Below are 27,909 nucleotides of genomic sequence, written 5' to 3'. Positions count from 1 at the left end.
GTTAAGAAAACGTTGGGGAATTCCTACCTCTTAAATATTTTGTCTAGAAATTCACCTCTGTGTCAATGTTCCTGGTGATATTGACTTCTACCCAATGAGCCAGCAAATTGATTAGTACAATACAGGGGTGCGCCCACTAACTCGCTCTATAGAGAACGAGTTAGTGGGCGCACCCATGTATTGTTACAGATAGATGGCCAACCTAACCCATGGCCACTCTTTCCCCCTGTAAATGTTTCTCACTGTATTCACAATGGATACATTTCCTAGTAGTTCTCTCAGTCTGGGCATCACAGCCCGACTAACAGTATTGCTTGGGATGCATCGGTCCATTATCCCTTGGGGCCATTCAGGTCCCAAACTCATAACGTGGTTGTGCCCATCGACAGGTGAAAATAGTATTGCCCATTTTATATCGATGCCTGCCCCTTTTTGGCCATTAAGTTTCTATAGCCAGTTTCTTCAATGCCACCTTCTTCAAAGAGCTGAGCCTAAATTTCCTTATAGCCTTGCATAATGTTTTGTCATCTTCATAGCAGGATCTCATTCAGTCCGTTCTTTGTCACCCTAATTTTTCGGGATTTTATCTATTATTCTTTAGGCGAGAGAGGAAGTGCACTGTTCGGTTCTTGATGCCTGTGACCTAAAAAAAAAAAAAAAAAAAAAAAAAAAAAAACAAAAACTTGAATGTGTGTTTTTGCAGCATGTTTTTCCATTTCCTTATTCTTGCGATCACCCTAACAAGGGCTTATGTCATCAGTATTTCTCTTAAATGCTTGTGGCCTGTCCACATTTCAATGTGCACACCCGAAATAAATGGCTGAATCTTTACACAGCTCATTTTATTGATCGCATTTCTTTCTCAATGGTTGCATGTGACTGTCCAGTATCTCTCAACAACCTTGATGCAAATGCAATATGGAGCCGAACAGCTCCCAGACTGATGTTACTCGTGTTTGTAGCAATCAATATTATTCTACTCCGACATGTTCCGATCAGACCTGTAGTGCCCACCCCTCCCCCCCAGGGCTCGGACGGCCAAGTGGGCAATTCAGGTGCTCCAACATGCCCCTCAACAGTAATTACTTCTTGATCAGTACCAAAATGCAGACAGTGAGAAAAAGTACAAATCGACCAGTAGATGTCAACAGCATTCTGCAACAGGCTACATATGTTTAGAGTCTCTATATTATAAATGTATCTGAATAGCGCACAAGTCTCTCATTCATTGCAATGCAACAAGACACATTCAACACACATTACAGAAGTCCTTTATTGTGTGGTAAAGCTTCAACATAGGTTTAGACAGTATGAGTAGATTTCATGCAGGCCCGAAGGTCTCATACTTGACCCAGCTACGCAATCAGCCTAGGTAACTATAAGGAGTAACTGATGCTACGCATTCTGGTACAGTGAATCGGTACTCTCACAAATACAAAACAGCTAAACTACATATAGAAAAGGTTGATGCACAGATGCACCATAAAGAGCAGAGTGAATAGTAAATCTGAAAATACAGGACAAAACAAATTACAACAATAAGAACAAAGCAGGCAGTATATTTACACACGCGCTGCACAGTAACTCTACCAATCAGGTGAAGGGCGGATAGTTCCTTTTATCTATGGAGCATGGGTACTGTGCCGTTAGCAGGGGAGGGTTACTTGGGAGTTACAATTCAAACATTTTTGAGTACATTGATTTACTAAGGCAGCAGTCTGCAACCTGTGGCTCTCCAGATGTTCTGGTCTACAACAATCATGATCCCTCCCCATAGACTATATTGCCTAGGGCTGATGGGAGTTGTAATCCAAAACTTCTGGAGAGTTAGAGATTGCAGACCCCTGTGCTAATGGATAAATAGACAGGATAGGGAATCTGCCAAAGGAGGCAGGATCGCCATTATCAGTAAAACTGACCTTGGCCTCAGAGTACTACCTCACCGTTCAATTACATCAGCCAAAACCCTCTCTCTGAAACTCCCAATGTCAGCATCACGTACATTAAAGGCCCCCTGGACCAACCTCTTCCTTTGAGGAAGACATACAACTCCTCGCTACTGACGCCAAACCAGGCTCATAAATATTGCTACCTAGTGATTTCAATCTAGGCTTCCTTGATCCTAACGACAGCCTAACCTCCTCCTTAGCTAATTCTATTACGGACCTAGGTCTGTCCCATTGCATTTCCAATCCTACTCACAACAAAGGAAGAACCCTTTATTGGATTGCTGACCTTTACTGCGAAACCAACATACTTTCAAAAACACCCTGTGCTTGGATAGACCATCACCTCATCATATTCACAATATAGTCCTGCACTCCTAACAATGCTGCCATTACCATGGCACCCCCAGCGCTAATGAGAAACAAAAAGAATATCACGAAAGTCAATCTATTACCACTGCTCCAACTGATTATGAACCTCGCTAACATCACCACTGATCCCTCCTTATTCGTGAACCTCTACAACCAAACACGCCATCTATCCCATAGCCCCACTGAAATTACGGAAAGCTAAGGCCCAAGCCCAATTTAATAATTGGTTCAGCCCTAGCCTTAGAATCATACGTGATAACATAAGAAAAGCAGAATCTGCCTGGAAAAAACCCCATCAGCATCTAATAGAGATGCCTTCTTAAAGGCTGCCAAAGGATACAAATCAGCTATCTTACAGACCAAAAGCAAGATCTATAACAATAGAATCGCGATTGTCAAATCTGCCTCAAAATAATTATTTAAGATCCTCAGAGAACTTGAAACTCCCACTCCTCCCACTGAAACCTGCGATAAAGACAAAACTTGGTGCTATAAAATACAAACTGCCCTACTTGATAAAATATTGCTACTACAAACTAATATTGAAAAAAGAAACTAAACATACAGACCACCAAACTGCAAATCCATACGGGTCATCCTTGCAGTCCATTTCATTTTTCCCCTTTATCCATTACTGAAGTGGAAAACATAATCCTTAGCCTGAAACCATTTCGATGTCAAGGTGACATTTGCCCACTATCCATAATTAAAGAGCCAGCTAAAGAACTTGCACCTGACATCACTTTGTTCATAAACTCCTCCTTTGAAGCCAACACAGTCCCTAGCAACCTAAAAGATGCTTGAGGCCCCCCTCTTAAAAAAACTCAACCTTGACCCAGACATTCGTACTAATTATAGGCCTAGCACTACTATGTCCTTCCTATTAATAATTCTTGACACAGCAGCATATCTTAAAATTCAGGCGCACCTAGAAACAAACCACCTTCTGGGCCTGTGACAATCTGGGTTTCGACCTAGACACGGCACTGAAACTGTGCTTACTGACCTAAAAATGCAAATCGAAGACCGTATCGATAAAGGCAACATTACTCTCCTCCTGCTGCTTGACCTTGTCAACAACAAAGTCTTTTGAAATCACCTAATATCCTCTGCATACTTTTCTAATGAAGCTACAGCCTGGATCCAATCCTTTTTGGACAAAAGAACAATGAGAGTCTTCTATGCCTGCGCACTGGCTGACACAGCCCCAGTAACGTCGAGTTCCACAGGGGTCTTGCGTTTCACCAACGCTTTATAACATATTTACTAAGCCTTTGTTTGATGATCTTGACCACTTAGGTGTCACCTGCATGAACTACGCAGATGACACCCAAGTCCTTATCCCCATCTCAGGTAATCATGACAGTGATACCAAACTCCCAAACAAAATCAATCTCATCATTCAGGCATGGATGGCCACACATGACCTCTGCCTCAATGATGAGAATACTGAGCTACTTCTAACCAGTTCTCAAGCCAAATTAAACAAACTGGACACTGCCTTCAAATCATTCACGATAGACGGCATCAACATCCCGGTATCCAAAGTGGTTAAGACTCTTGGCATCTATCTGGACTCCTCGTTAACCTTGACTAAACAAGTGAATGCAGTAGCATCTGCCACAGTTTACACTTGTAAACTGATAAACTCATGTAGATCCTTCCACTCCACCACAAGCTGCTCTACCCTAGCCAGAGCACTAGTATTATCCAAACTCGATTACTGTAACACACTCTAACCAGGCACTAGCAAGCGTAACCTAAAGAAGTTACAGGTTCTTCAAAACAATGCTCTAAAATCAGCCTTCAACATATCAAGATCCAACCATATATCAGACACTAGAAGCAAAGTGAGCTGGTTGTCCATCAAAAATAGAACCGTGATCCTCACTCACACTTTAACCAATTTAGCTCCTAAATACCTTAGCTGCAAATTCAATAAAAATCAGTCTGGCCGACCCAAGAGATCATCCTAACTAAAGAGTCCCTAGGTACATCCTGCAGAAATCTGGAGGCAACAGTTTCCCTGTTTCAGCCTCTAAACTCTGGAATTCACTACCTGTAGATCTTAGGGCAGACCCGTCTTTCACCCTTTTCAGAGCTAGAGCCAAATCCTGGCTCTCCACCCAAGAGACCAACTGACTTACGATTTCTCTGCCATTTTGTATTCATGTCTTTGTTCTTTTGTGACTGCCCCAAATGCCTTCGGCAACCTGCTGAGGATTGTAAATGTCTGATTTTTTTATTTTGTCTATTTTAACTTGCCAATGTAACCTTTGTACAATGAACCGAAATGCGCCCAGATACCTGAGGGTTAGGTGCGCTATACAAATAAATAGATAAATAAAGTAAAAATCTGAGGTCTGCACCAATGGCATCGCATCTGAGAAGAACAAACCCTCCATATAAACACGGGTGGAAAACATAAAATATTGTGAGCTCATTGCAGTACCAACTCTTTGGAATATTCTTCCCATAGCACTGAGGCTTGCAGAGGATCATGCCCAATTCCTGCAATCCTTGAAGACTTTCCCTTTTCCACCTTGACCCTGCTGATTGTAGCCTTTTCTCAGTGCCAGGATACCTGTAGGACACAATACGCTTTACAAGCGTTACTAACATAACATGAACAATAACTGGAAGACCTTTCTTTCAAGAAGCTCACATAAACTGGAAATGTAAAGCCCAGGAGCCAGATTTGTTTTGGTGCAAGTGAGTAGATGCGCTCCCGACACTAATGTATGCAAGAGGGCTGGACAGAGCATCTTTGCTCCACTGTACCGCTCCTCCTGAAATGCACAGGTCAGCTTTGAGAATAAGGGGACTTGTGCATGTCCAAAACTAGCACAAATGAAACAAGTTCATTCTCTGTGCTTCCTTCATTTGCACTACTTTTTGAGAATCTGGCCCCAGGTATTTAAATAATAGTTCATAAATCCTTAGAGTGTGCTTAAGTCCCTAGGCAACATGGTCAAGCTAAAGTAGAGAGCAACAATGCAGACCTTCAGAGCAGGGTTACAGGGCAGACCATGAAGAGCCAGTTAAGAGTGCAGACCCTAAGACTAGGGCTGTGGTGTAGTATAACCATAGCAGTGCTAGAGTGCAGGTCTTTAGAGCAGTGTCACAGTGCAGTATATGCAGAGCTGGGTCACAGTGCAGTATATCCAGAGCCGGGTCACAGTGCAGTACATTCAAACATGACAAAAGAAAAAAAGAAAGTTTTACAGTAAAACTTAGAAGTAAGTTATAAGTAGAGCCATACAATACATCACCCTACGTCGTCCATGTTGCAAGTCCCATATTTTCTGGCCTTACGAGTCTGGTAAATGTTTTCACATCCCCAGAGTCTTCATATAGTCTATGTTTATTGTTCATTGTGATCTTAAAGCAAAAGGGGTTGGGACAGCCAACATTTCAGATGCCAATTTCTTGGCACAGGCCGGGGCCCCAGCAATGCATTTCACAGGGCTGCAGTTTTGCTTGACACATTCTGTGAAAATAATAGTGTTTGCCCATTCCAGGACACTAGTCCTTTCCCCTTGGCAGCACCAAAACCTTGGTTATGGTTTGTGTGCTCCAGAAACGTCTTGGTTTGCTCCCAGAAATGGTGTCAGCCAGAGGTGCTCCCTATCTGTATGTGCAGGGATTTATCCACTTTCAGACTCTAGATCCAGGTGATTGAATATTCTAGAGAGATGAGGCATCTTGCCTGTGTGTGTTCTGCAGGAGGACTAAGAGGTGGACGCTGTTCCTTCTGCTCTGCTCTTATTCTTGACGTGGGCATTGCTCTTCTCCTGGATTGATATCAGTCTCTCTTTGGTGATCTTCAAAAATGGTTGAATTTCCGTCCAGTCAGAAAGGGAAGGTTGTTTTTCACCCTCTCTCAGGAACTGAGCGATAGCCATTCTGGAGGCTGGTTTGGGGGTACTTGGGGGATGGGGTCCTGGCCACTCTGCACTTTGGGGCATTACTGCTGCAGGATGAATGTTGAATCAATAGTAGTATCGTGGATGGATCTACCAGGTGGTTCTTTGTACAGTAACACATCACAGGTCACTGCATCGACTGCGCAAGTCTCCGATAGGGCCGGGGCGGGGGGGTAATTGGGGCTCGGGTACCAATGCCAAGTTTGCAAAGATACTTGGCGCAGTAGATCATTTGTAGCAGAATGGAATTCGACTCAGTCAGGAGATGAGACATCTCTGCACAGCTATACTGAAATACAGTGTGTACTTCAGAGTTCCCGGGAGCAGGTTGTCATGGAGAGATGTTTTAGTATATGAGAATCTCTTTATAGGGACAAACACGTATAATCCAGGAGTGTGCCTACGTAGCTATCTGATCAGTACAGTGTACCTCACCTTAGTTCAATATAGTTTCCGATCCTCAACTCCACTGGGACAGTGCAGGCATGTCTTCCCAAAGTGACGGTCTGCAAAATACATACTACATCTCCACACACTTCAAAGAACTAATGAATAATTTTGAAAGATATACACATACATGGTTCATTACTGTTCTACGCTGACATCCATGTCTGATTTGCAGTTCAGTATATCTTTCTGTACTCAGTCTTCATATTCTCCAATACACTTGAGTCTTAGTTATTTTACATTTTTCTCAAGGTGTTAATATCTGTAAATTGAATACATATTTACATACTTTTAATTACAGGAAATGTGTAGACTAATACTTTGTCAATTTAGAAAGGCTTATCACAGTTCCAGGCACCTAGGACCCACGACCCAAGGTGGACTTGGTAGTATCTGCTTTGGTTTTATGCCAGATAAAATGCATTGCCACACTCTGTACTCCTAGAGCTTGTTCCCAGAATGCATCATCTGATGCGTGTACAGACTCCCCCTCTGAATGAAGCTTTTATCACACTCTGTACACTGGTATGGGCGCTCCCTAGTATGGACCATCAAATGAGTGTTCAGATTCGACTTCTGACTGAAGCTTTTCTCACACTGCGTACACTGGTATGGTCGCTCCCCAGTATGGACCTTCTGATGGATGTACAGGTTGGTGCTACGAGTGAAGCTTTTCTCGCATTCTGTACACTGGTAGGGTCGCTCCCCAGTATGGGTTTTTCGATGCTGGTACAGATTTGACCTCTCAGTAAAGCTTTTCTCACAGTCTGTGCACTGGTATGGCCGCTCCCCCGTATGGATCTTCTGATGCTGATACAGATTTGAGCTCTGAGTGAAGCTTTTATCACACTCCATACAGTGGTATGGACGCTCCCCAGTATGGACCTTCTGATGGCTGTTCAGATGTGACCTCTGAGTAAAGCTTTTCTCACACTCAGTACACTGGTATAGTCCTACCCCTGTATGGGATTTCTTATGTTCCATCAGGTTCGATTTTCTATTAAAGCGCTTACCACATTCCAAGCATTCATAGGGCTTCTCCCCAGTATGGATCCTTTGGTGTGTCTTTAGGGATGAGGAGAAAGTGAAGCTCTTCTTGCACTCTGTGCATTTATAGGGCTTCTCCCCGGTATGGATCCTCTGATGTACTTTCAGTGTTGATGTGTCCATGAAGCCTTTCTTGCACTCTGTGCATTTATAGGGCTTCTCCCCAGTGTGACTCCTTTGATGGATAAGCAGTTTTGAAGGGACACTGAAGCGTTTCGTGCACTCTGTGCATTCATAGCGTTTCTCCCAGAAATGGATTTCCTCATGCTGTTCTAATTTTGACCTTGTAGTAAAGGATTTCCCACACTGTGTACAGTCATAGTGTTCCACGCTTATGTGTGAGCTTTTGTGTTCAAGAAGTGTGGGCTTGTCAGCGAAGTACATTCCACAGGTGCTGCAGGTAAATGATTTCTCCGTCGTGTGGATCCTCATATGTACCAAGAGCTGGGACTGCTCAGTGAAGCTCTGATTGCAGTGCAGGCATCTTCTAGGATTCATCTGCAGGCACGCGATTTTGGTATTGGTTTCATTTCCTGCTGAAAGAAGACAAGGTTACAGGCATTATGTCATGTCATTGTACAGTACAACCTCCAACAAGCCTAGGTTAGTTCTACAAACACACTGTGTGATCCTAAGGGACTCTATGTGTCCCCTGTCTAAAATATCAATTTGAACCCCAAATAAAGTATATTGAAACCTGAGTTCACCAATGTATGATCTAAAATAAATACAATTAAAACAAGGCCTTTAGACTTCCCACATGAAGAAATAAAAACAGAGAAAAAGTACTTGCCTGAGCATTTGTGCAGTAAAATAAAATCTAATAATAGGTGCAAACACGATAGAGCGTGTCCAGTCCTTGCTCTACTTTGCATGGAATTGCATGAATAAAAGCATGGTACAAATTCGCCTTTCACTATATGAGAAAGTGCAGTGCAAATAATACTGCTAATAACATGTGAAACCTACATTTCTGTCAATAATTATACTTGTACTCTCTCAATGGAAACCTAACAACCCAATCGCTCAACCAATTCAAGCCCATCATCAACACGGATCTCACCGGAAGAAGAGCAACAAGGCAAGCTCGCCAGCAGATCTCTGTCCACCAAACATCTAGAAAACCAGCTAAAAGAAACCCACAGTGGATGGGGGTCTTCACTCAAAGTCAGAACAGAAACCACTAGGCATCCCCCTTTGAGTTCCAACTCACGCAAAACAACCAGTGGCGTCCCATTCAGAATAGAGTCTATTACCTGCTGTTCAATAGATATATGACCGAACATATGAAACTCAGCCAAAAACAAACGCACTTGCTACAACTGCACAGATAATACATAAAATAATCTTTAAAATGACCACCAGTGAGGACACCAATAGCACAAATGAGCATGGAGATGTCAAATAACAACATAAAACACAGGCAAAATGGAAATCATGATCATTTCAACTAACATTGCACTAAAAGCCAAAGTACGCTGGCAGATATTAATGGGTACTTGCTAGAAAACCTAAAAAGTGCTCAAGTACTTTAGGATTCCTATGGACAATGGACTCACCCTAGAACCACAAATAAATCCCCTGGTAAAGTAATGCTTTGCTCATTCAGGCTATTCATCACCTTCCCGCCCAGGACCTTCGCCATCATATTGCTAGTTTATCAAGAAGCAACACCATCATACATCTCTGCATCCATGTTTACCTTACTAAGAAGCTCAATGCATCTGGAACACATTGGCAAGACTACTACTCAGACTCGACAGAGGAACACAGGACACCAGAATTAAGAGCTCTACACTGGATGCATTTAGCATTGACTAAATATTACCACTCAAAGCCGACAGAAGGGAACACAAGACACCAGCCTTAAATTGTCCACTGGAACTATTTAAGATTTACTCAAGATCCCTACTCAGACTTGTCAGACGGGTGTGCAGGACACCAGCCTCAAGAGCTCTACACTGGATCTATTAAACATTGACTCACCCCCCTCTGTAAGGTCCTTATTAACACTTATGTGATCATCAAAAGAGGGAAGCTCAATATTCTGCAGCTGCGTATGCGTATGGGAAAAGGACTCCACCAAGGAATCACCACCTTTAATGGCATCCCTCGTCGTGGCTTTATTAGTAGGAAAAGGAGAGTTTTTTTGTAGTCTTGGTTTCCTCTTCGCATTTAAGGCCAAAACTTCTGAAAAGCGACTACCCTTCCCGTAATAGGATAGGAGAAGTAGGCTGTGGCGGGGGTTCCATGCTGCCTAAAAAGATAGGAGAGCTAGGATAGGGCAGTATACAAGAAACATCTCTGCTTGGTAGGTCCCTGTTTTTCGTCAAGTTCACATAGGATTCGCTCTTGTGATTGGAAGGGCAAACTACAGAAAACTCTGTATCTGAGCATGTCTGAGCAAAAAATGACAGTGATTAATACGAAGCAAACAGCACAGCTTACCAATAAAGGCAGCGAGAGATTCAGAAAAGGACTGCTGAGCAGTTCAACAAGCTCGGCAGGTCATAAAAGCTCTCACAGGTATGAAAACCGCAGGAGGTATCCAGAGGTCCCTCAGTACGTCCTGGAAATCAGAGTCACTCAATAGCGGTGATCAGGGACACTAACGTCCTACGAGGCAAATCTCTGCGTTCTCCGTGTACACCACACATCCAGTTAGAGGAAAGGACCTAGGATTCGGACCCCGGAAGCCCAACACACGTCAGACCGAACCGCCTAACACGCCCGTCTCCGATGTGGGGGAATCCATCCATTCAATGCTGGTTTTGAAACGGATGCTCTCCTTGCATCATTGCATGGAACGATCCTATTTCGTCCGGGGGGGGCGGCTCTGGGTGGAGGTGACGGGAGGTCTCCCATCCCGCCATCATCTGTGCCCGTCGTCTGACTCCGTCTCCCTTGGGGGAGATAGGGCGGGAGGAGAAGGGGGTGAAGGGAGGCAAGGAGGCATCACTTGCCTCTTCCTCTTCTTGGTAAGCGGTTAACCCTAGTGTCAACAGGGCGGCCGGCACCGGAGCCGAGGGAGGATCGGCCGACGGTGTCATCAGCATCCTCTTTTGTATCTCGGAAACCAGCATATGAAGGGCAGAGAGGATGTCCATTGAACGGTCTCTATGCGGTATCTGGGGCATGAGAGTAGGGCTAGAACCCTTGTCGTCCTGAGGCCCTCCGTCTTCGCCATCGTCGCCCTTGTCGTGGGGTTAGAAACCGGCATCACCTTTGTTGCCATCGCCCTGCCAGACGGTCTGGAGGTAAACAAGCTCATCCTCCTCAGCCGAAGAAATATCTGTGCCCTGAGGGCCTTCAACGCCCCACCCCCCCTTCTTCGGCACAGGGGTCGGCATTGGGGAGAGGTCTGGCATCCCTTTTTCCGGGTTCTTCGCAATGGGCTTGGTCGAAGCCTCCCTCCTGGGAGGAAGGGTCACCCTTGCCGCCTGCGGGGCACCCTGCGGGTCTTCACCTGTAGCCTTTGAAAGCAAAGCCACCACCTTCTCGAGGGAAGATTACGATATTGCCCGGTGCACCTGGGCCTTCACGGGCAGGTCGGATCCCTTGCCCTGCTTGGTCTTCACGGCCAGATCGGACACCTTGCCCTGTTTGGCGTTCTCCTTGGGGGCCGGGTCGGGCCCACGGTCCCCTTTGGCCTTCTCCACCCTGGGTAGGCCGGACAGCATACCCTGTTTGGCCTTCTCCTTGGTCTACTCCGGAATCTCCCTCTGCTTGCTCGGGTGTTCCAACTTTCTCTTGGATGAAGAGCCAGAGCTTTGACTGGAGATCGATGCAGATGGGGATGACGAACACACCATGTCCGAGGAAGGGCCCGCTGCAGCGGTGCCCCCGACGGAAGTGGACTTGCGGTGCTTGGCTTTTTGTTGGACCCCCACGGGTGGAGCGCCCTCAAAGGACTTAGAAGCCCGCTCAGATTTCCCGGATTCGGGAGAGGCATGCCCCTGGGTACCACCCGGTGCAGAGGCCTTGGCCTGCAGCCACTCTTCCAGCCGTTTGCACCGATCCTTCAATATGCGCTTCGTGAAGCCACAGCAAAACACACAATCCTCCTCCTTATTCGTCGGGTGCAGGCAGTACAGACGCTGGGAATGCTCGTCGTGTATGTATACATTCCTCAAACCGCAGTCGGATCAAAGCTTGAAGAGGGAAGGAGCGTCCTTCTTCTCGTCGAACATGATCCACGCGGTGTAGGCCTGAAGAATCTTCTGGAAGCCTCCAAGAAGAATCACTCTATGAAAATCGCCCGTTAGTCGGAAGGATGATCGATGGAGCACATGGGCTTGATTGACCGAAAAATAGAGTTTACCTCTACAAAAAGCGAAAAACACATTAAAAGCTTGAGAGCTAAGCACGAGGACTCCCAACACTTGAACGTGCGGTCAAAATCTGAAGATGGCTGCCAAAGGAGGGGCTTAGGTAGAGGGCAGTCATTGGCTGGGGGCAGTATGATCCAGAGCTCAGTGATTGGTTGTTAGGAGAAAGACAGTTCAGAAATGAAACTGAAACAGATTATTTCTTTACAGAGGATTTCCAGCCTGACGGGGAATAATCATGAGCATGTGAATCCATGCCAGACCCCATGCTGGAGAACCTTCATTTTCTCATGTTGCCAGCATTCGTATCCCAGAAAGAATGCGCCCTGCAAGGCCATGAGGGGGCCGAGAGCTCCCTGTGCACAGTTATCGCAGGAGAAGGAGGTCAAGAGCCTCAGACCTTTCCTGTCCTAGCCCTAAGTAATAGCACCCAAATGCCCCCATCCCAGGACCCCTGGCATTCCTAGTTACCAAGCAGTTCCAGACCACCAACCATAAAACGGATAAGCTCCCAATCAATCAGAAAAAATCTGAAAACAAGGATCAGTTGCCTTCACCATAGGTCAAGTGCTTTGTGCTGTGAGGTGCCGGGAGGGATAAAACGACATAGCTAAAATGAGGCAAGGAAGCCTTGGATGGGAGCCGACGTGTCTAGAATCAAACTAGTGTGTGCAATGATATGACCTTGAAGTATCTTCTCAGCCCTTGTCTTCAGTACCACATGCACATTAGGTTAAGAGATGTAGAATGTATTGTTTTTATTCCACAATTGGCAATTATTGCAACCTTATGCTCGCTGACGTGTGAAGAGGAGCCCACATGGAAGAAGAAGGACAGAAGAGGCTGGGACCAATGGCTAGGCATCCCTTACGGAGCAGGTAGCCTATGTATAGGGCCGCGCCAACCAACCACTCGGATTATTAACCTATGTAACTTCACTGATGATGCTATGTTCCTTTTTAAGTGATTTTGGCAGAACGTTCCGTGGCAGCAGAGTGCTTTGCTGGCGCATTCATATTTTTGTGGAAATAAAACATTGTCCTCCTTGCAAGAGGTGTGCTGAGCCCTTTTCCCTAGTGGGTTGTATTTTCTCTGGTGTGAGCGCTGAGGGGCTTCTCTACAGTAACTCGAACGGGGCGAATCCTGTGGAAGTCTGATGTGTTTTACTAACTGCAAATAAAGCCCATGGAATCATCTGAGAACAATTTCTGCCATCTTGTTCCACTAACTTCTGCAGTATGGTCTTCAATGTCTTGTTAAATCTTTCTACAAGGCCATCTGTCTGTGGGTGGTATACTGAGGTTCTCAAAGAGGTAATATGCAACAATTGTTTTACTTCCCCCATGATTTTGCTCATGAATGTAGAGCCTTGATCTGTCAGTATTTCCTTTGGAAACCCTACTCGTGAAAAGAAAGGGAATAGGTGTTTCAGGATTTGCTGGGTGGTACTTGCTCTCAGGGGAAAGGCTTCCGAGTATTGTGTTGCATAATCTACAATTACCAAAATGCACTTGTTCCCTAATTTTGATGTTTCCAGGGGCCCCACAATGTCCATACCAATTCTTGAGAATGGAATTTCAGATTGGCAATGGATTTAAGGGAACTGGTGGTGGCATATTAGTAATATTTGCTTTGGCAAATCTCACAGGCCTGGACAACAATTTTAATGTCAGCATGTATTCCTGGCAAGTAGAACTTATTATTAGTGATTATTTGGGCCTGTGTCTTTATCTGTCCTAAAGGGCCGCCTGTCAAATGTGAGTGCACAATTTCTAGGACCACTTGCTTATGATTCTTAGGGGCAACCAATTGGTTTTTTACTAAGCCTTCTGAAGTGGTGTCTCCCCTGATACATAAGCCCATGTCTTAAAAAGAAACATGGTCCTCCTTTCTCACTGCCCTCTTGTTCATATGCAACCTGCAAAAAGGCTTAAACCAACAACAGGTCATTCCTTTGGGCGAAGGCTAGGACAGGAAGGGTTTCAATTTCTTCTTCTCTGACTCTTCTAGGCTCAGGCTCTGGAGGGGCGTCAGGTGTATCATCCGCTTCATGAAACCAGAGTACCACTATCTGTTTTCTCTTGCCTGGCTTATTCCTTGATCCTAGGGAACATTTCCCTTTCAAGCACTGCTTGAACAATTGTATCCCCTTGATAGATTTGGAAGGGAGCTTTTCCAAGATTCTGTAACAACACTTTACCATCAGCTCTAAAGTCTGGGTCTATAACCCCAGCTAACACATAATTTCCAAACCTCCATGCTAGTCCTGATTTGGGAGCCTGTCTAATGTATATTACAGGGGTTGGAATTGAAATCAAATCAGTGGATATCAGTCTTATTTCGCCTGGGGGAATAATCTTGTCCTTATTGCTACAAATATCAAACCCAATAGAGCACTTAGTGGCTACTGAGGGGTCTGATGCTATGGTACTCAATTTCTCAAATCTCAGAGTTCCCCAAGTTGTATGAGTTTAGCCACATCCCACTATGACACCATTTGTGAAGGCATCATGAATTAAGACACAGACAAGACTCACATTTCTAAAATAAAATGGCTTATTTCTTATGTCAGGATGGAGTAAGGCCTAACTTGCCCTATGCTAAGGTGGGATTTGTCTACCTAAAGAAACTAAAGATAGCCACTGTCATTAAGTTCAGCTCAAAAGTTTTTCTGTGTCCAAAACCTATACTTGCCCTCACAACTGAAGATATACAATGTGTATGGATGTCAGCAACAAAAAGAAACAGTGTTCTAACAATCTTCTGAGCTTCTTCAAGCCCATGGCTTGCTTTTCAGCTTCTCCTTCCTCAAGTTCAAAATAGTTCCACAAAAAGGCCTCGGGTTCCCTTCACCAAGTTCAACACAGTTCACAAAATCTTGAGGTTCCTTTTCGCCAAGAAGGCAGGTCTTCCAGCTTCAAAAGCACAGTCAGTTCAAATCTCTCAACTTTCAATAATGATTGCAAATCAACTTTATAACCTTTCCGGCTTTTCAACAGTTCACGTAGCTTGCTCTTTTCTTCAAACACTCCAGCAATTATTATAAAAAACAGTTTCTGTCTCTTGACTTTCCTTGGTTCTTTCCAAGTAGGGGTTTGATGGTCTAGGCGAAGTTGTCGGATAGATGGTCCACCCATCACATGTCACGTAACCTATAACCCTTGGCACTTTGTTATATCAATATGTTCTCAATGGACTTGATTGCAAACACAGGTTTCCCTCTGAACCTGTGTCATTAGTCCACTTCAATTCTGTTTCTCTGTTGCAGTCTCTTGACTCCGCCACCACATGACTTTCACACAACTCACTTTGTGGTGTTTATTCCTTTTCACCACATTACTTTCACACTATCTAATAGTGCTTATCATTTGCTTTCCACTTGGTTCATAAGCTCTCATTAGTGGCTTTCACTTTATTCATACTTTCACATTGTCTATCAATGCTTATTACTTGTTTTCGCTGCATTCATGAATGCACATCACTTTCTTTTAACTCACGCTGTATTTTCATATACTTGCATATCTTTTCCTTAGTTCGGTATTTAATAATTCAAAAAGTACTTTGCAGCTTGTTTGGTATTCAACATTCTTCTATTTGGTCTCCAAACTCATTCAGTATGACATGCATTACATACCGTAACAGCATTTCTGATGATTGTATCTGCGTAGATTCACATGCTGTGCATATGGTCAGAGTATTGCATCTTGTCTTTCGGGGAGCGAAAGGGGACGTCGCCTTAGGCGTGTCTGTAACACTATGATATGATATGATATGATATGGTATTTGTAACGCGCCTATACACAAGTGTTTCAAGGCGCGATCATCCCTATCGTCATGTGTAGTGTACCCAAAAGCCCTCATGCGCCGAGGTTCCTCCGATTGTATTTTTTCTGCCATGAGGGAGCTCAAGGCTATTGCGAGTGAGTACGTGAAGAAGAGAGAAGTAGTAAGATGTCTATGTTCCTTCCACCCCGAGCAGGGAGGTAGGGAGGGCGCAGTGAATCTAAGCAGATACAATCATCAGAAATGCTATTACGGTAAGTAATGCATGTCTTCTGATGCTTGTTAATCTGCTTAGAATCACATGCTGTTCATAGACTAGCGAGCAGTACCCGGAGTTGGAGGTGGGTTGTGAGAACAGTAGAGAAAAAATGTCTTAGTACTGCTTGTCCCACCTGAGAATCAGACCTAGAATGAGTGTCTAGGCAATAATGTTTTGTAAAGGTGTGTACAGAACTTCAGGTTGCTGCTTTGCAAATGGACTCAAGGGGAACATTTGCAATGAATGCTATGGATTTCCCAGTGCCCCGAATAGAATGCGCTCTAGGCTTGTAGGACAGTTCTCTCTTAGCAAGAGTGTAACACAGTGTGATGCATTTGACAATCCACCTTGAGATAGCTGATTTAGAGACAGGATCCCCTTATCTACCAGCTGCCACTGAAACGAAAAATTAGTTTGTTTTCCTCAGTGGTTTAGTTCTTTCCAGGTAGAACATGACTGCCCTGGCACATCTAGTGTGTGTAGGCTTCTTTCGGCCATGCTAGTGGGATTCTGGAAAAAGGTAAGTAGTTCAATTGATTGGTTCACATGGAATTTTGAGATGAATTTAGGCGCAAATCTGGGGTGAGTGCGACAAACTACCTTATCCCTGTGGACTGTAACAAAGGGGTCTAGAACGGAAAGTGCTTGTAGTTTGCTAACCCTTCTAATAGAAGTGATAGCCACTAGGAAGGTCATTTTTTAAGTCAGGTCTTTTAAACTTGCTTTATGCATTGGCTCAAAGTGAGCTCCCATGAGCCTGATCAAAACCACATTTAGGTCCCTCCATAAAGGCCTTAATCACCGGTATCTTGCACCACGACACCTTGTGTTGTGATGTGGTGTAGGCTGCGAGAGCAGCCAGATGAACCTTTAGGGAAATGAAGACCAACCCAGTGTCTAACAGATGGGTAAGGTAAAGAATGTATGTGGGTGAGCAATCAATGGGATTGACGCCCTTGGAATTACATCAGATGACAAAACGTTTCCATTTGCTGGCATAGCAATAATGTGTGTTAGGTTTTCTAGCTTCCCTGAGTATGTCCATGCACCTCTGAGGGAGCTGTAGGTGTTCAAACTCTATGACTCAGGAGCCAGGCTACTAAGTTCAGAGTTTGTGGGCATGGGTGTAGGGTCTCCCCCCCTGTCACGAGACAACATGTTGTATGGGCAGGGAGGTTTTACTGGTGGGGAGAGGAACATTTCCATCAGATGAGTGAACCAGGGTTGGCGGGCCCACATGGGGGCCACCAGTATCATGGTAACTGGTTCCCCGGTGCATCTTGTGCACTATCTTGTTGAGAAGGGGAGTCGGGGGAAAAGCATAGACAAATTTCCCTGATCATGTTATCCAGAGACTGTTCCCCTTGGAGCGGTTCTGGGGGTACCTGGAGGCGTAGTCTTGGCATTGGGCGTTCCCCTGAGTTGCGAACAGGTCGATCTCTGGGAAGCCCCATTCTGCAAAGACGTTGGACACGATGTCTTTGTGCAGACGCAATTCGTATTCTTAGGGCAGAGGAAAATCTCTGCTGAGCACGTATGCCAGAAGATTGAGTTCCCCTGGAACATGTTGGGACAACAGAAAAAACATATTGTGTCTGAGAGCCCATATCCAAATGTTTTGGTACAGCTTGGATAGCCCTGGAGAGTGAGTGCCCCCCTGTTTGTTCAGGTAATACATGGCTGTAGTGCTGTCTGTTAGAATCAGCACTGTCTTCCCGTACCTTGTAGTTGCATCTGAAAGGCCTTTAATACCTTGAACACCACTAATAGCTCCAGTAAAATGTATATGGTTGGACGCTACTTGAGGGGACCACACTCGATGTGCTGTCTGCTGAAGCAGGTGAGCCCCCCCCACCCGTTGATATAGGAGACTGTCGTCAGAGTGGCTTCCACTGCAGGGGTGGTGAAGGTCTTCCCCTTCAAGAGGTTTTCTTTTGACCACCACTGCAGAGAGAGAGAACGGGGGCTGGTGAGACAACTACCAGATCTTCTCATTGTCTGCTGGCCTGACACCACTTGCTGTTGAGCCACTCTTGCAAGGGACGCATGCGCATCTGCGCGTGGGGAACCAAGTATATGCACAACGCCATCATTCCTAGCAAACGCATGGCTTTGCGCACCATCACCTCCCGACTGGCTACATATTGAGGGATCTGAAAAAGCATGTTCTGAACGCTGTCAAAGGGGAAGACGAGGCCGCCTTTCGTCCAGATTAGTGCTCCCAGAAATTGTTTTATTTGACTGGGGACTAGACTGGATTTCTTCTCGTTGATAGAGAACCCCAGACTGAACAGAAGGTCTACGGTTTTTTGGGTGTTCAAAAAACATGTGTGGTACGAGTCCCCTGTTATGAGCCAGTCGTCGAGATAAGGGTAAACCGGGACGGATAACCTGTGCAGGTGTGCTGCAGCTACTGCCAGGACCTTCGTAAACACTCTTGGCGCCGAGCCGATGCCGAAGGGGAGTACCTTGAATTGGTAATGCCTGTCCTCTATCATGAACCTTAGATATTTTCTGTGCGCTGGCAACATTGAAATATGAAAGTATGCATCTTTCATGTCCAATGTTGCCATGTAGCCCCCCTGTTTCAACAGTGGGATCACTTCATTTAGTGTTACCATGCAAAACTTCTGAGGTTTTATGAACTTGTTCGCTGGGCGCAGGTCTAGAACAGGGCGCATGGTGAGGTCCTTTTTGGGTACAAGGAAGTACACTGAATAAATACCCTAGTTTACCTGAAGAATAGGGACGGCTTCTATGGCGTCCTTTCACAGCAGCGCTACCACCTCTTGATTCAGGATCTCCAGATGGTCCAGTGAAAGGTGCCGTGAGCGCGGTGTTCTGAATTGTGGAGGTCGGGCGAATTCCACACAGTACCCGTGGGCAACCATCTTTATGACCCACTGGTATGAAGTTATCCCCGCCCATGCCGTGTGGAAAAATGTTAAGCGCCCCCGACCGGGGTGACATGGGAGGGGACCTGGATCTGATGGTCATTTCTGGCAGAGGCTGTGGCTCCCCTAGGATTGGGGCCTCTACCTCTGGAGGGTAGCATGCAGGGCTTCCTGATGTTTGTCCGGCATTTAAGTTTCCCATGCCATAGTTGTTCTGACTTGCACGGGACAGCCCTCGAAAGGAACGCCGAGAATTACTTCCTCTCTGGGGGAAGGTCTTTTGAGTGATTTGTTGCAGAGACTTAAGCGTCTCATGCTCTTTTTTGGCTGTTTCTAGGGCCTCATCAACCGCCTTTCCAATGAGGTTAGCTTCTTCAATTGGTTTATTGATAAGCAAGGCCTGTGTTTCAGTCTTAAACCCTGAGGTATGCAGCCAAGTGTGCCTTTTGAGTAAGGTTCCTTGGGCCAGAGACCTGTCTGCTGTTTCAGCCGTGTCCAGAGTGTTCTTTATTACATTCTGGTTCACCTGTCTGCATTCGGCCACAATAGTGAGAAGCTTGGACCTGACGGGTTCTGGGACCTCTTGGAGACCTTCCTGTACTAGATTCCATTGAGCGTCAGCATAACTCGCCAATAGCGTAGTGTTATTTGATATGCGTGTGGTATATGCGACAGCCGAGGTAACCCGTTTACCTAGGCCATATAGCCTCTTGGATTCCCTATCTGGAGGCGCCTCCCCCATAGCAAGGGGTACTCCTGCCCCTTTCCGGGTGGCAGTCACTACCAGGGAATCAGGCGGGGCGTGCCCTTTAATGTATTGAGGATCCGAAGGAGCTGGCCGAAATAACTTTTCAACTCTTGGGTTCACTGCCCGGGTTTGAGCTGGTGACACCAGGGAGGGAGCCAATCTTCTCTTAATAGAATTAAGGAGGGGAATGGCCTGGCTAGAGGGAGGTTTCTCCTTAAAAATATCCTCTACAAAGTCCTGCTCGGGCACTGCCTCTTGAGTAGAGATTTGAAAATACTCAGCTGCCTTCTTTAACAAGGTATTGAAGGCCATCTGGTCGTCTACAGGCGAGGCCTAGTGAGCCGGGGTGGACGTAGGGGAATCCAGGCACAATACATCAGTGTCCTGATCTTGATGGGGAAGCGTCCATGGGTCCGTCCCCACTTGCTGGGTTTCTTCCCAATTGTCCGTGGCACCCGCTTGATCCTCATCGTAATTCTGTAGGAAGGAAGGTTCTTCATCTTCACTGTAAATGTCCCTATAAGTATCCATCTGGACGATGTCTTCATGCTGGACGGGAACAGAAGGCTGATCTTCTTGGAAATGTGATGCAGATTGAAGATTAGGCTCTCCACAAGATCTTTTCGGGGAAGGATGCTCAGAAAAACTGATAATTCTTTCAAGATGGTCCATACACCCTTCAAATGCCTCCCTTGTCCATTTAGAGGACCCAGAAGGGCCTACGGGTGGAAAAGCGTCGTCTTCCGCGAAAATTGTCTCTCAGGGTGTTGGAAAGAGGCTCTTGACAGTCCTCATAGGTATCATGAGAATCGGGGCACCATGGCGTATCCAAAGATTTGTCCGCGGCCTGCCCCAGGTTGTTCGGCGGACAGGAATAAGCCCAACCGCCAAAGTAATTCTCGCAATGCTGTGTTCGATTATCGCCGAATCGGCGTAAGTTAGTGGGTCCGAAGGACTATCGGTAGACTTATTGCCTTCCGCGGCGTTAGAGGGCCTAGCGGTCGGTTTTTCGTCTTGGGGCCTAGTTGCGATTTTTGGGCCTACCGCGGCCTTCGGGACCGTCGTAGCGTCGGATTTCCACGCATCGACGTGTAAACCTGATTTAGGACTAGCGACCTTGTTTGTCTTGGAATGCCCAGTCGCAAGACGCTGCTGCGGATGCAGGGAAGGCTTTGGATCTGTACGATCCGAGGTATCCGCCGAAATCTTCAACGGCCCTGCTGCCGCTTTCAACCGTCGAAATAGGTGTAGGGGTTGTGTGCTTAGTGAAATGCGATTGTACGCCCCTGTCGCTGGGTGTTGTCCCTGAAGCGAGACGAGAGTCAGGCCTTAAAGGGTCGGGGACGGGCGTGGCGGACCAAGAAGAGTCCGCCTCGAGGTCTATCACATCCGCAACGGATGTTTGGTCATCAGAGGTATCCCCGTCACTTTCGGCGGGTGTGGCGGTGGGGGAAGGGGGCTCCACCGCGACATACTGTACGCGGCCCACCGCTTTACACAGTGCTCCTTAAGGGTCTTAGGCCGAAGGAGTTTACAAGCCGCACACCGCTTCTTGCCGTGATCTAAGGGGAGACAGGAGTTGCACGTCCTGTGTTCTTTCTTCCACAGATATCTGACCCTACACGTAGGGCAGAACCTAAAAGGAGTCCTTTCCATAGCAAAAGGGGAAGATGACCAGACCTAGAGGGTAAAGAGGGGGAAAGAGGAAAGACATACCGGAAATATGGCCACCCCAACCCCACTCTCCCTACTGTAAAGGCAGGCCAGAAGGCCCAGCCACGTGGATGCCTCAGCCGCCAGATCGTAGGCGCCGAAATCCACCGCCGTAGACAAGTCCCCCGTAGTCTTTGTCGAAGTTGTTCTTGGCGTCGAAATGACTTAAGGTGAGAATAACCGACAAGCCGGTTTAGGATAAACAATGTCTCTTATGTAAGAGCTCCGCTTTAGGGCGACCAGTTGTCTGGGTGGAAAAAAACAATCTTAGGGACCTGGGCGCGTGAGGGGTTTTGGGTACACTACACGTCACGATAGGGATAGTATTACAGACACGCCTATGCCGACGTCCCCTTTCGGTCCCCGAAAGACAAGATGCAATACTCCGCGGTTACCACTGGATGCCGGACCATAGTCACAGCATGTGATTCTAAGCAGCTTAACAAGCATCAGAAATGTTTCTGTTCGATCAGCATTTCCTTCTGCCCAATTCCATCCACTGGAGTGCCCCGGTATGAGTGTTCCCCTTCTTTCACTTACCGGTGCTCCTCCATGCTTCTTCGTTCTCTTCTCCGACTTTCTCTCGCTCCCCACGTGCTTGACGGGAGCTCTGGCAAGATGCACTCGTCTCTCTCGAACTTTGCAGCTGCGGCCAGCAGCAAACTGGAGTCTTCTGTGTCCCACAGCTCTGGCTGTGGACACACAGCACAGGGCTCGGCAGGGGTCTTAACCATCTTGTGGCCTGCTTGGGCCCCGGCGTCCTTCTCACTCCTCTGCAAAGTACGCATCCTTTTCACCTACCCCTCTCCAGCCTGCTCCACGTCAGGTTGCTGCGTCCTTCTCCTCAGGTGGGTCTCTCCTTTTATGCACCTGTAGCCTCTAAATTGGCTGCAAGTGCAGGTCCTTTGCCTGAACATAGTTAACTTTATTAGTGGGACATTCCTGGTCCTTTTAGTGGTGTTCCATAGTCCTCTTCCTCGTCTCAGTACCAAAGTGGTGTGCATGAATGGGAGCGTGCATAACTCGCAGTTGCCTCCTCCTCGTCCCAGTCTGAAAGGAATATGAATGTGGGACCTTTTGTGTGTGTGAAAAAAAGAAAGACTGACAACCTTTAAAGGTAGGGGGGAGGGTAGGGTATATTCTGACAAGGGAAATGGTTTGAATCCCAGCAGCCTCAACACTCCACCACTCCCAGGTTAATACAATGAGTGCCATATCATTGGGTAATTATAACAGTGGTCTAAGTGCAAGAAATGTAGCATTAAGTGCTCTCTACCTTGTAGTTAAAGTTCTATCTGGTGAGCAGGTGTGCTCATGAAGTGAGGAGACTAAGGGCCTCATTACACGGTAGGCGGTAACCATGGTGCTATTAGCGCCATGGTTGCGGCCAGTATTTTACTGTGTCCGCCTTGGTGGATGGCGGAATTACTGCCCTACTCCAAGGTGAGCGGGGCGGTAATTCCCTTTTCACCAAGGCACTGCCCCATTCCCATTTTTGCCCCATAGGGCTCAATGGGAATGGGGAAGGAGCTAATTACGGTACCGCAAATTGCGGTACCGTAATTAACACCAAGGTCCCTTAGCGGGCCCGTTCTTTAACGGCTGATAAAACCAGCCGTTAAGGTCAGGTCCCGCAAAGGGACCTCGTAGTAAGGCGGTAAGGGTTTACCGGTACCGGTGCCCTTACCGGTACCGGTAAACCCTTACCGCCTACCGTGTAATGAGGCCCTAAAACTGAAACGCTGTCAAGCAGAATAAAGGGCCCCATCGACTTATCAATGCAGTAAAATATACATTACTCACAGTGATTGTATTTCTGATGGGTGTATCTGTAACTGTAACACTATCCCTAACATGATGTGTAGTGTACCCAAAATCATTCACGCGTCGAGGTCCCACCGGTTGCTTTTGGTCTGCAGTGAAGGAGCCTTACAGAGGCATGAGTACAGAAGAAAGTAGGTGTAAGATGTCTCTGTTGATTCTACTCCAAGAGTGGAGGAAGGGTGGCCGCATGTGTTTCTAAGCAGATACAACCATCAGAAATACAATTACGGTAAGTAATGTATGTCTTCTGATGTTTGTGAATCTGCTTAGATCACATGCTGTTCATTGACTAGCGATGCTTGTCATCACTGCAGCGATATAATTTCCGCTGGTGCTATTAGCACTGCTGCTCTGATGGTAGCCCTTATTTGGGCCCAATTACTGCCGGGCGCAAGTAGCGGTACCGCCGCATTGTGCAGCGGTATCTATGCAGCATCACGATCTGGCGTGCACGTGCCCCCGACTCTGACAGTAACGCTATTTTCGCCCAGCGTTAATTGCGCCCAAATAAGGGCTACCGCCATAAAACCCGGCATTAATAGCGCTACCGTCGGAGCAGCAGTGCTAATAGCACCAGCGGAAATTACGTCACTGCCGGGACGGGAAAAATCGCAGTGGCCATTTTGGAAAGCACAATCCATTTAAAATCTCAACTTCCATCGGCCATCCAGCAGAACTGAGAGCAGAAAACGTCACAGGAAAGGCTGAGAGCAAGGGGCCAGAACATCGGCTCAGAACGCCAAAGTTCAGCGAGGGTGAGCTTGTGGCATTGGCTGAGGAGGTAGTGGGCCACAGTGATTAGCTCTAGGGACCATGCCAGAGGAAGACCAGTGGGCAGCGGCGCTCAGCATATGGGCCAGCATTGCAGAGACGTGATGGCCCGTCACATCAGGCAACCCCAGGGACGTCATGGGGCAGGGCAGCAAGGGCACACCTGAGCACCACAGCAGTGGGAGGGCAGGCAATTGAATCCAAAAACAAATCCATGTGCACCCCACCCCTACTGGTGCACCCTGTGACAGCAGGACTGAAGTGCTATAGCAACCATGATACCATGCATCAGTCACCCATGAATGTAGGGGACTCCGTATGCCATTCCCATGAGGACACGTCAGCCAATCCACAGGGAAGAACACCCCTCCCCCCAAACATGCCCACATCCCACCAATCAACATGCACCATTGAATAGTCCTGATGCCCGTGCAGCGGTGACTCACAGAGCCATGATGGTGCAATGGAAGAAGACCCCTCCACCATGCCACTCCCACCCGGGGGCGGTATGTGGGGCCATGAAGGGTCACAGTAATGCATGTCATAGGAATCAAACCCTGCAATGCCCCCTGGCCAACCCACATACAGGCCAATGGCCAACAGGCCATGGGCCACACACCCATTGCCACTGGCACCCCATCAGGGTGGGCCCACATGCAACACCCCATGGCCAAACATGCCGTTTGACCATGTTTGAGGGCACACTCTGTACCATATCAATATTGTAATGCATGCCAAATCATGTGATGGAACATACCTGACTGTCAGGAATAAGGGGTGAAGCAGGATGGGAGTGTGTTGTGGACTCAGAAAAGGCTAGGACCTGAAAATACAGGAAAAACTAAACTTCCCAGCAGTGCTTGGGAAAACTGTGTAGTTCATAGACGTGCGCGCTTGTGGCCAGCTGACACTGATTGGCAACAGCTTATTAGGAGCCAACGGCGCACTGCAGGTGTGGCTTATTTTGTGTTTGGGACGGAGTCATGTCGGAGGAACGAGGAAGACGCCCGCGCATGGATTCTGCTACTTTTTGAGCCGGCAGGCGTGAGTTGCAGCGGCAGTGAGAGAGGTCGTTCGCGGCCGCTACGGGCTACACAAGACAGCGTCCGGGAATGCTTGCGAGCTTCCCGGACTTAAGATAAGTGCGGGAGGGGCTCTTTAGAACTGTAAAATGTATGCGCTCAGCACGATCGGAATGATTCATGTTAACTGACAATTACAATATGGGGCATTGTGTTTGAATCATATCGGGATAGGGGAATCCACATGAGCTCTGCATTTTCCTTTTGGCAAGTCAAAACGCCCCAGGGAGCAAAGAGCTCCAGCCAAATGTGTTGGTTATGGAATACTAGTGCTACAAGTATTCGAGTGCTCCAACTCTTGAGGGGCCGCATTTTCTCGATTAACCAGTGCTGTTAACTAGGTTATGCTGGGGAAAATTCATAATCAGGTTGTGGCAACTCGGCGCATTTTCTGTGTTTTATGTTCATGATCATCTATGTTTAATGTTTGTAAGTGTTGCTCACGCTAGCCCAGAGGGCCATGTGTTATGTCCATCATAGTGGAAACATTCCCAGATGTACGTTTCATCTTGCTTGCTATGCAGGTTATCCATGTAATAGGGTGCAATAGGTGCACGTATCAAGGTGTGCTATTGTTGTTATTGACCTCGGAAGGTGCATGGTATATGTTATTTACAAGGTACTAGGCAGAGTAGGGTTTTTTCCCCAGGTACTTCCCCGGTCCTATCCAAACTAGGTACTCCCTTACCCTCTATCCGGTGTTCCTAACCTTCCCTACCCTGTCCACAACCTCTCTCTAAACCTCTTCCCCCCACTGGCTGCCACGTGGTGTCCTGTTTTCTGTATATCAGGTACCTGTGCCAACCACGGTGGGAGGGTCGACTTTCATTCGGCTTCCGTGGTTCGGGGGAGAGTGTCGACTCACCTTCCCCATTATTGTATATGAAATTGACACTGACGCAATGTCCTATGTCCCCTACAGGCGCGCATGCATTGCCAGAGGCCCCTGAGGAGGCAGAGGATGCAGCAGGGCCATCGGGCAGTGGAGCCACAAGGCAATCAAGGTCTGCCACCAACACCACCCCAGGAAGGGCCCGGACCCTGTCAACTAGGCGCACGGCCCGCCATAGCACACCTGCACCCAGCAAGGGCAAGGCTGCCAGTAACACCACTGGCTCTGCAGCTAAAGCAGCAGACAAGCGGGGCATTACAGACAGAGCTGCAACCACACCTGCAGCCGTCAGCACGGACGGGGAGGTAATGGCTACTGCAAGTGACACTGGGGTGCCACAGGGGGACAACAGGCCTGAGTCCACACCTGGGCAAGACCCACACACTCCAGGGAACCTTGTAGCAACACCGGAGGCTGATGTGGACAGACCATTTTTTGGACCGCCTGCATTCAGCCACTGCCCGACGACTAACCCACGTCTCCAACCGCATAGTCCACCAATGTGGTGCTGAAAAGGCTTGAAGCCATGAGGAGTAGGAAGTGGGAGATGGAGGTCCTTGCCCATTCACGCTCTGAACACCTGCAGACCATCAGGGGCTGAATCCAGGGGGCCACACGCAGGATTGTGCGTCAAATGGTGTGCAGCAGGGTGGAGACAAGCGCCAACACGTCTGCTCTGATGGTATATGCCCAGCGTGTGCGGGAACTCTTAGTGGGTGTGTCCGTGTCACGACCCTCGCCCAAAACCCCCTCTGGCAAACCCATTCGCCAGGTGGAGTCAGGACTCGGGCCTCTAGAGCCTGGCATTCTTTTCAAAAGCCCTCATGGGGCCAGTCCTGGAGCCTATGGCGCCAGGCTCATACACCATGAACAACAATGTGCTTCGGAACTACTTTATTGTATTGTCAGCCAACATGGAGGCATCCACATAGCTTGGTTCCTAAGAACCAAGCTATGTGGTCTAGTGTTTTGGGTGTGGCAGGCCTGGAACTACTTTCCCTGGTACTACTTTACCTGGTCTATATAAACCACACCCTGACTGCAGAACATGCTTTGTGTTACTTTGCAGCTTGCAACGTGATGCTCACCGTGTCCAGCTATTCCCTCGAACCTCGGAGAAGCAGAACCTGCAAGGAGACAAAAGGAACATCATTAGCAGCAGCATCTTACCTGCAGTCTTCATCTTTAAACACTTGCAGCTACTGAGAACAGCTTCCTCGAATCTGCACGCCTCCCGGACAGAACGACCTGAAAGAGGAAAATAGAGGCAACATTAAAGAAAGCTGTAGAGACATCTACAAATTACGAACTGCTCAAAAGGCTTACCTGGCTGGTCGCCTCTCGGTTGGCACCACTCCGGACATTCCACTCGCGCTAAAGAACATTGCGACCTACAAGGAAGGAAAACACAGATTAGCAAAGGCAAGACTTCACAGCGCTGTGCATAGCGCTTACTTAACGCATCATAGCGCTCTTAATGCGCCATCATTTACCAGCGGGGCTCAACCAAGCCAGTTCGCCGCGCTGAAGCTCTGCATTCCTAAGGGAGAAAAAAGAGACATTTTAAACAAAGAAAGGCATGCAGGATAGCAACAAAAGTAAAGAACAGCAATAAGACCTACCTGAACAATATCAAACGGGCTGGCGTCAGTGAAGTAACTGGACCGCACTCGCCCATGAAAGACAAGGCGCCCCTGCAAAGAAGGCAGGACGGAGAGCCCAATTCTACCACAAGGTGAGGAGAGGGCGCCAGAGGGACTGAAAGCATACAGGGGTGGAGGGAGGATATTTACCCCAGTTGGTCAGTCTTGAACACAGTCCTCCTGTACTTTCAGGCAGAACCTTCCCCGCAGACCACATCAGGGCAAAGCTGAGAA

The 27,909-nt window shown here is 47.3% G+C and overlaps 1 protein-coding gene across 4 annotated transcripts in view; it reads right to left on the bottom strand.

Moving 5' to 3' along the window:
* Positions 1-1,252: 1,252 nt before the first annotated feature.
* The window catches only part of LOC138489337 (oocyte zinc finger protein XlCOF6-like), a 235,110-nt gene continuing 208,453 nt past the window's right edge, over positions 1,253-27,909 (bottom strand). For 3 of the 4 annotated variants that reach the window (XM_069617051.1, XM_069617053.1, XM_069617054.1), the window contains one exon: positions 1,253-8,274. In XM_069617051.1, coding sequence (XP_069473152.1) covers positions 7,133-8,274 — 1,142 coding nt within the window. In that variant the 3' untranslated portion in view covers positions 1,253-7,132. The remainder of the gene's footprint in view (positions 8,275-27,909) is intronic. The other variant, XM_069617052.1, reaches the window with a different exon arrangement.

This window comes from Ambystoma mexicanum, chromosome 9 (assembly GCF_040938575.1).
Source record: "Ambystoma mexicanum isolate Mex_15411 chromosome 9, UKY_AmexF1_1, whole genome shotgun sequence".
Taxonomy (NCBI): domain Eukaryota; kingdom Metazoa; phylum Chordata; class Amphibia; order Caudata; family Ambystomatidae; genus Ambystoma; species Ambystoma mexicanum.
Note: the sequence above shows the minus strand (reverse complement) of the source record. Positions and strands in the feature narration are given on the sequence as shown.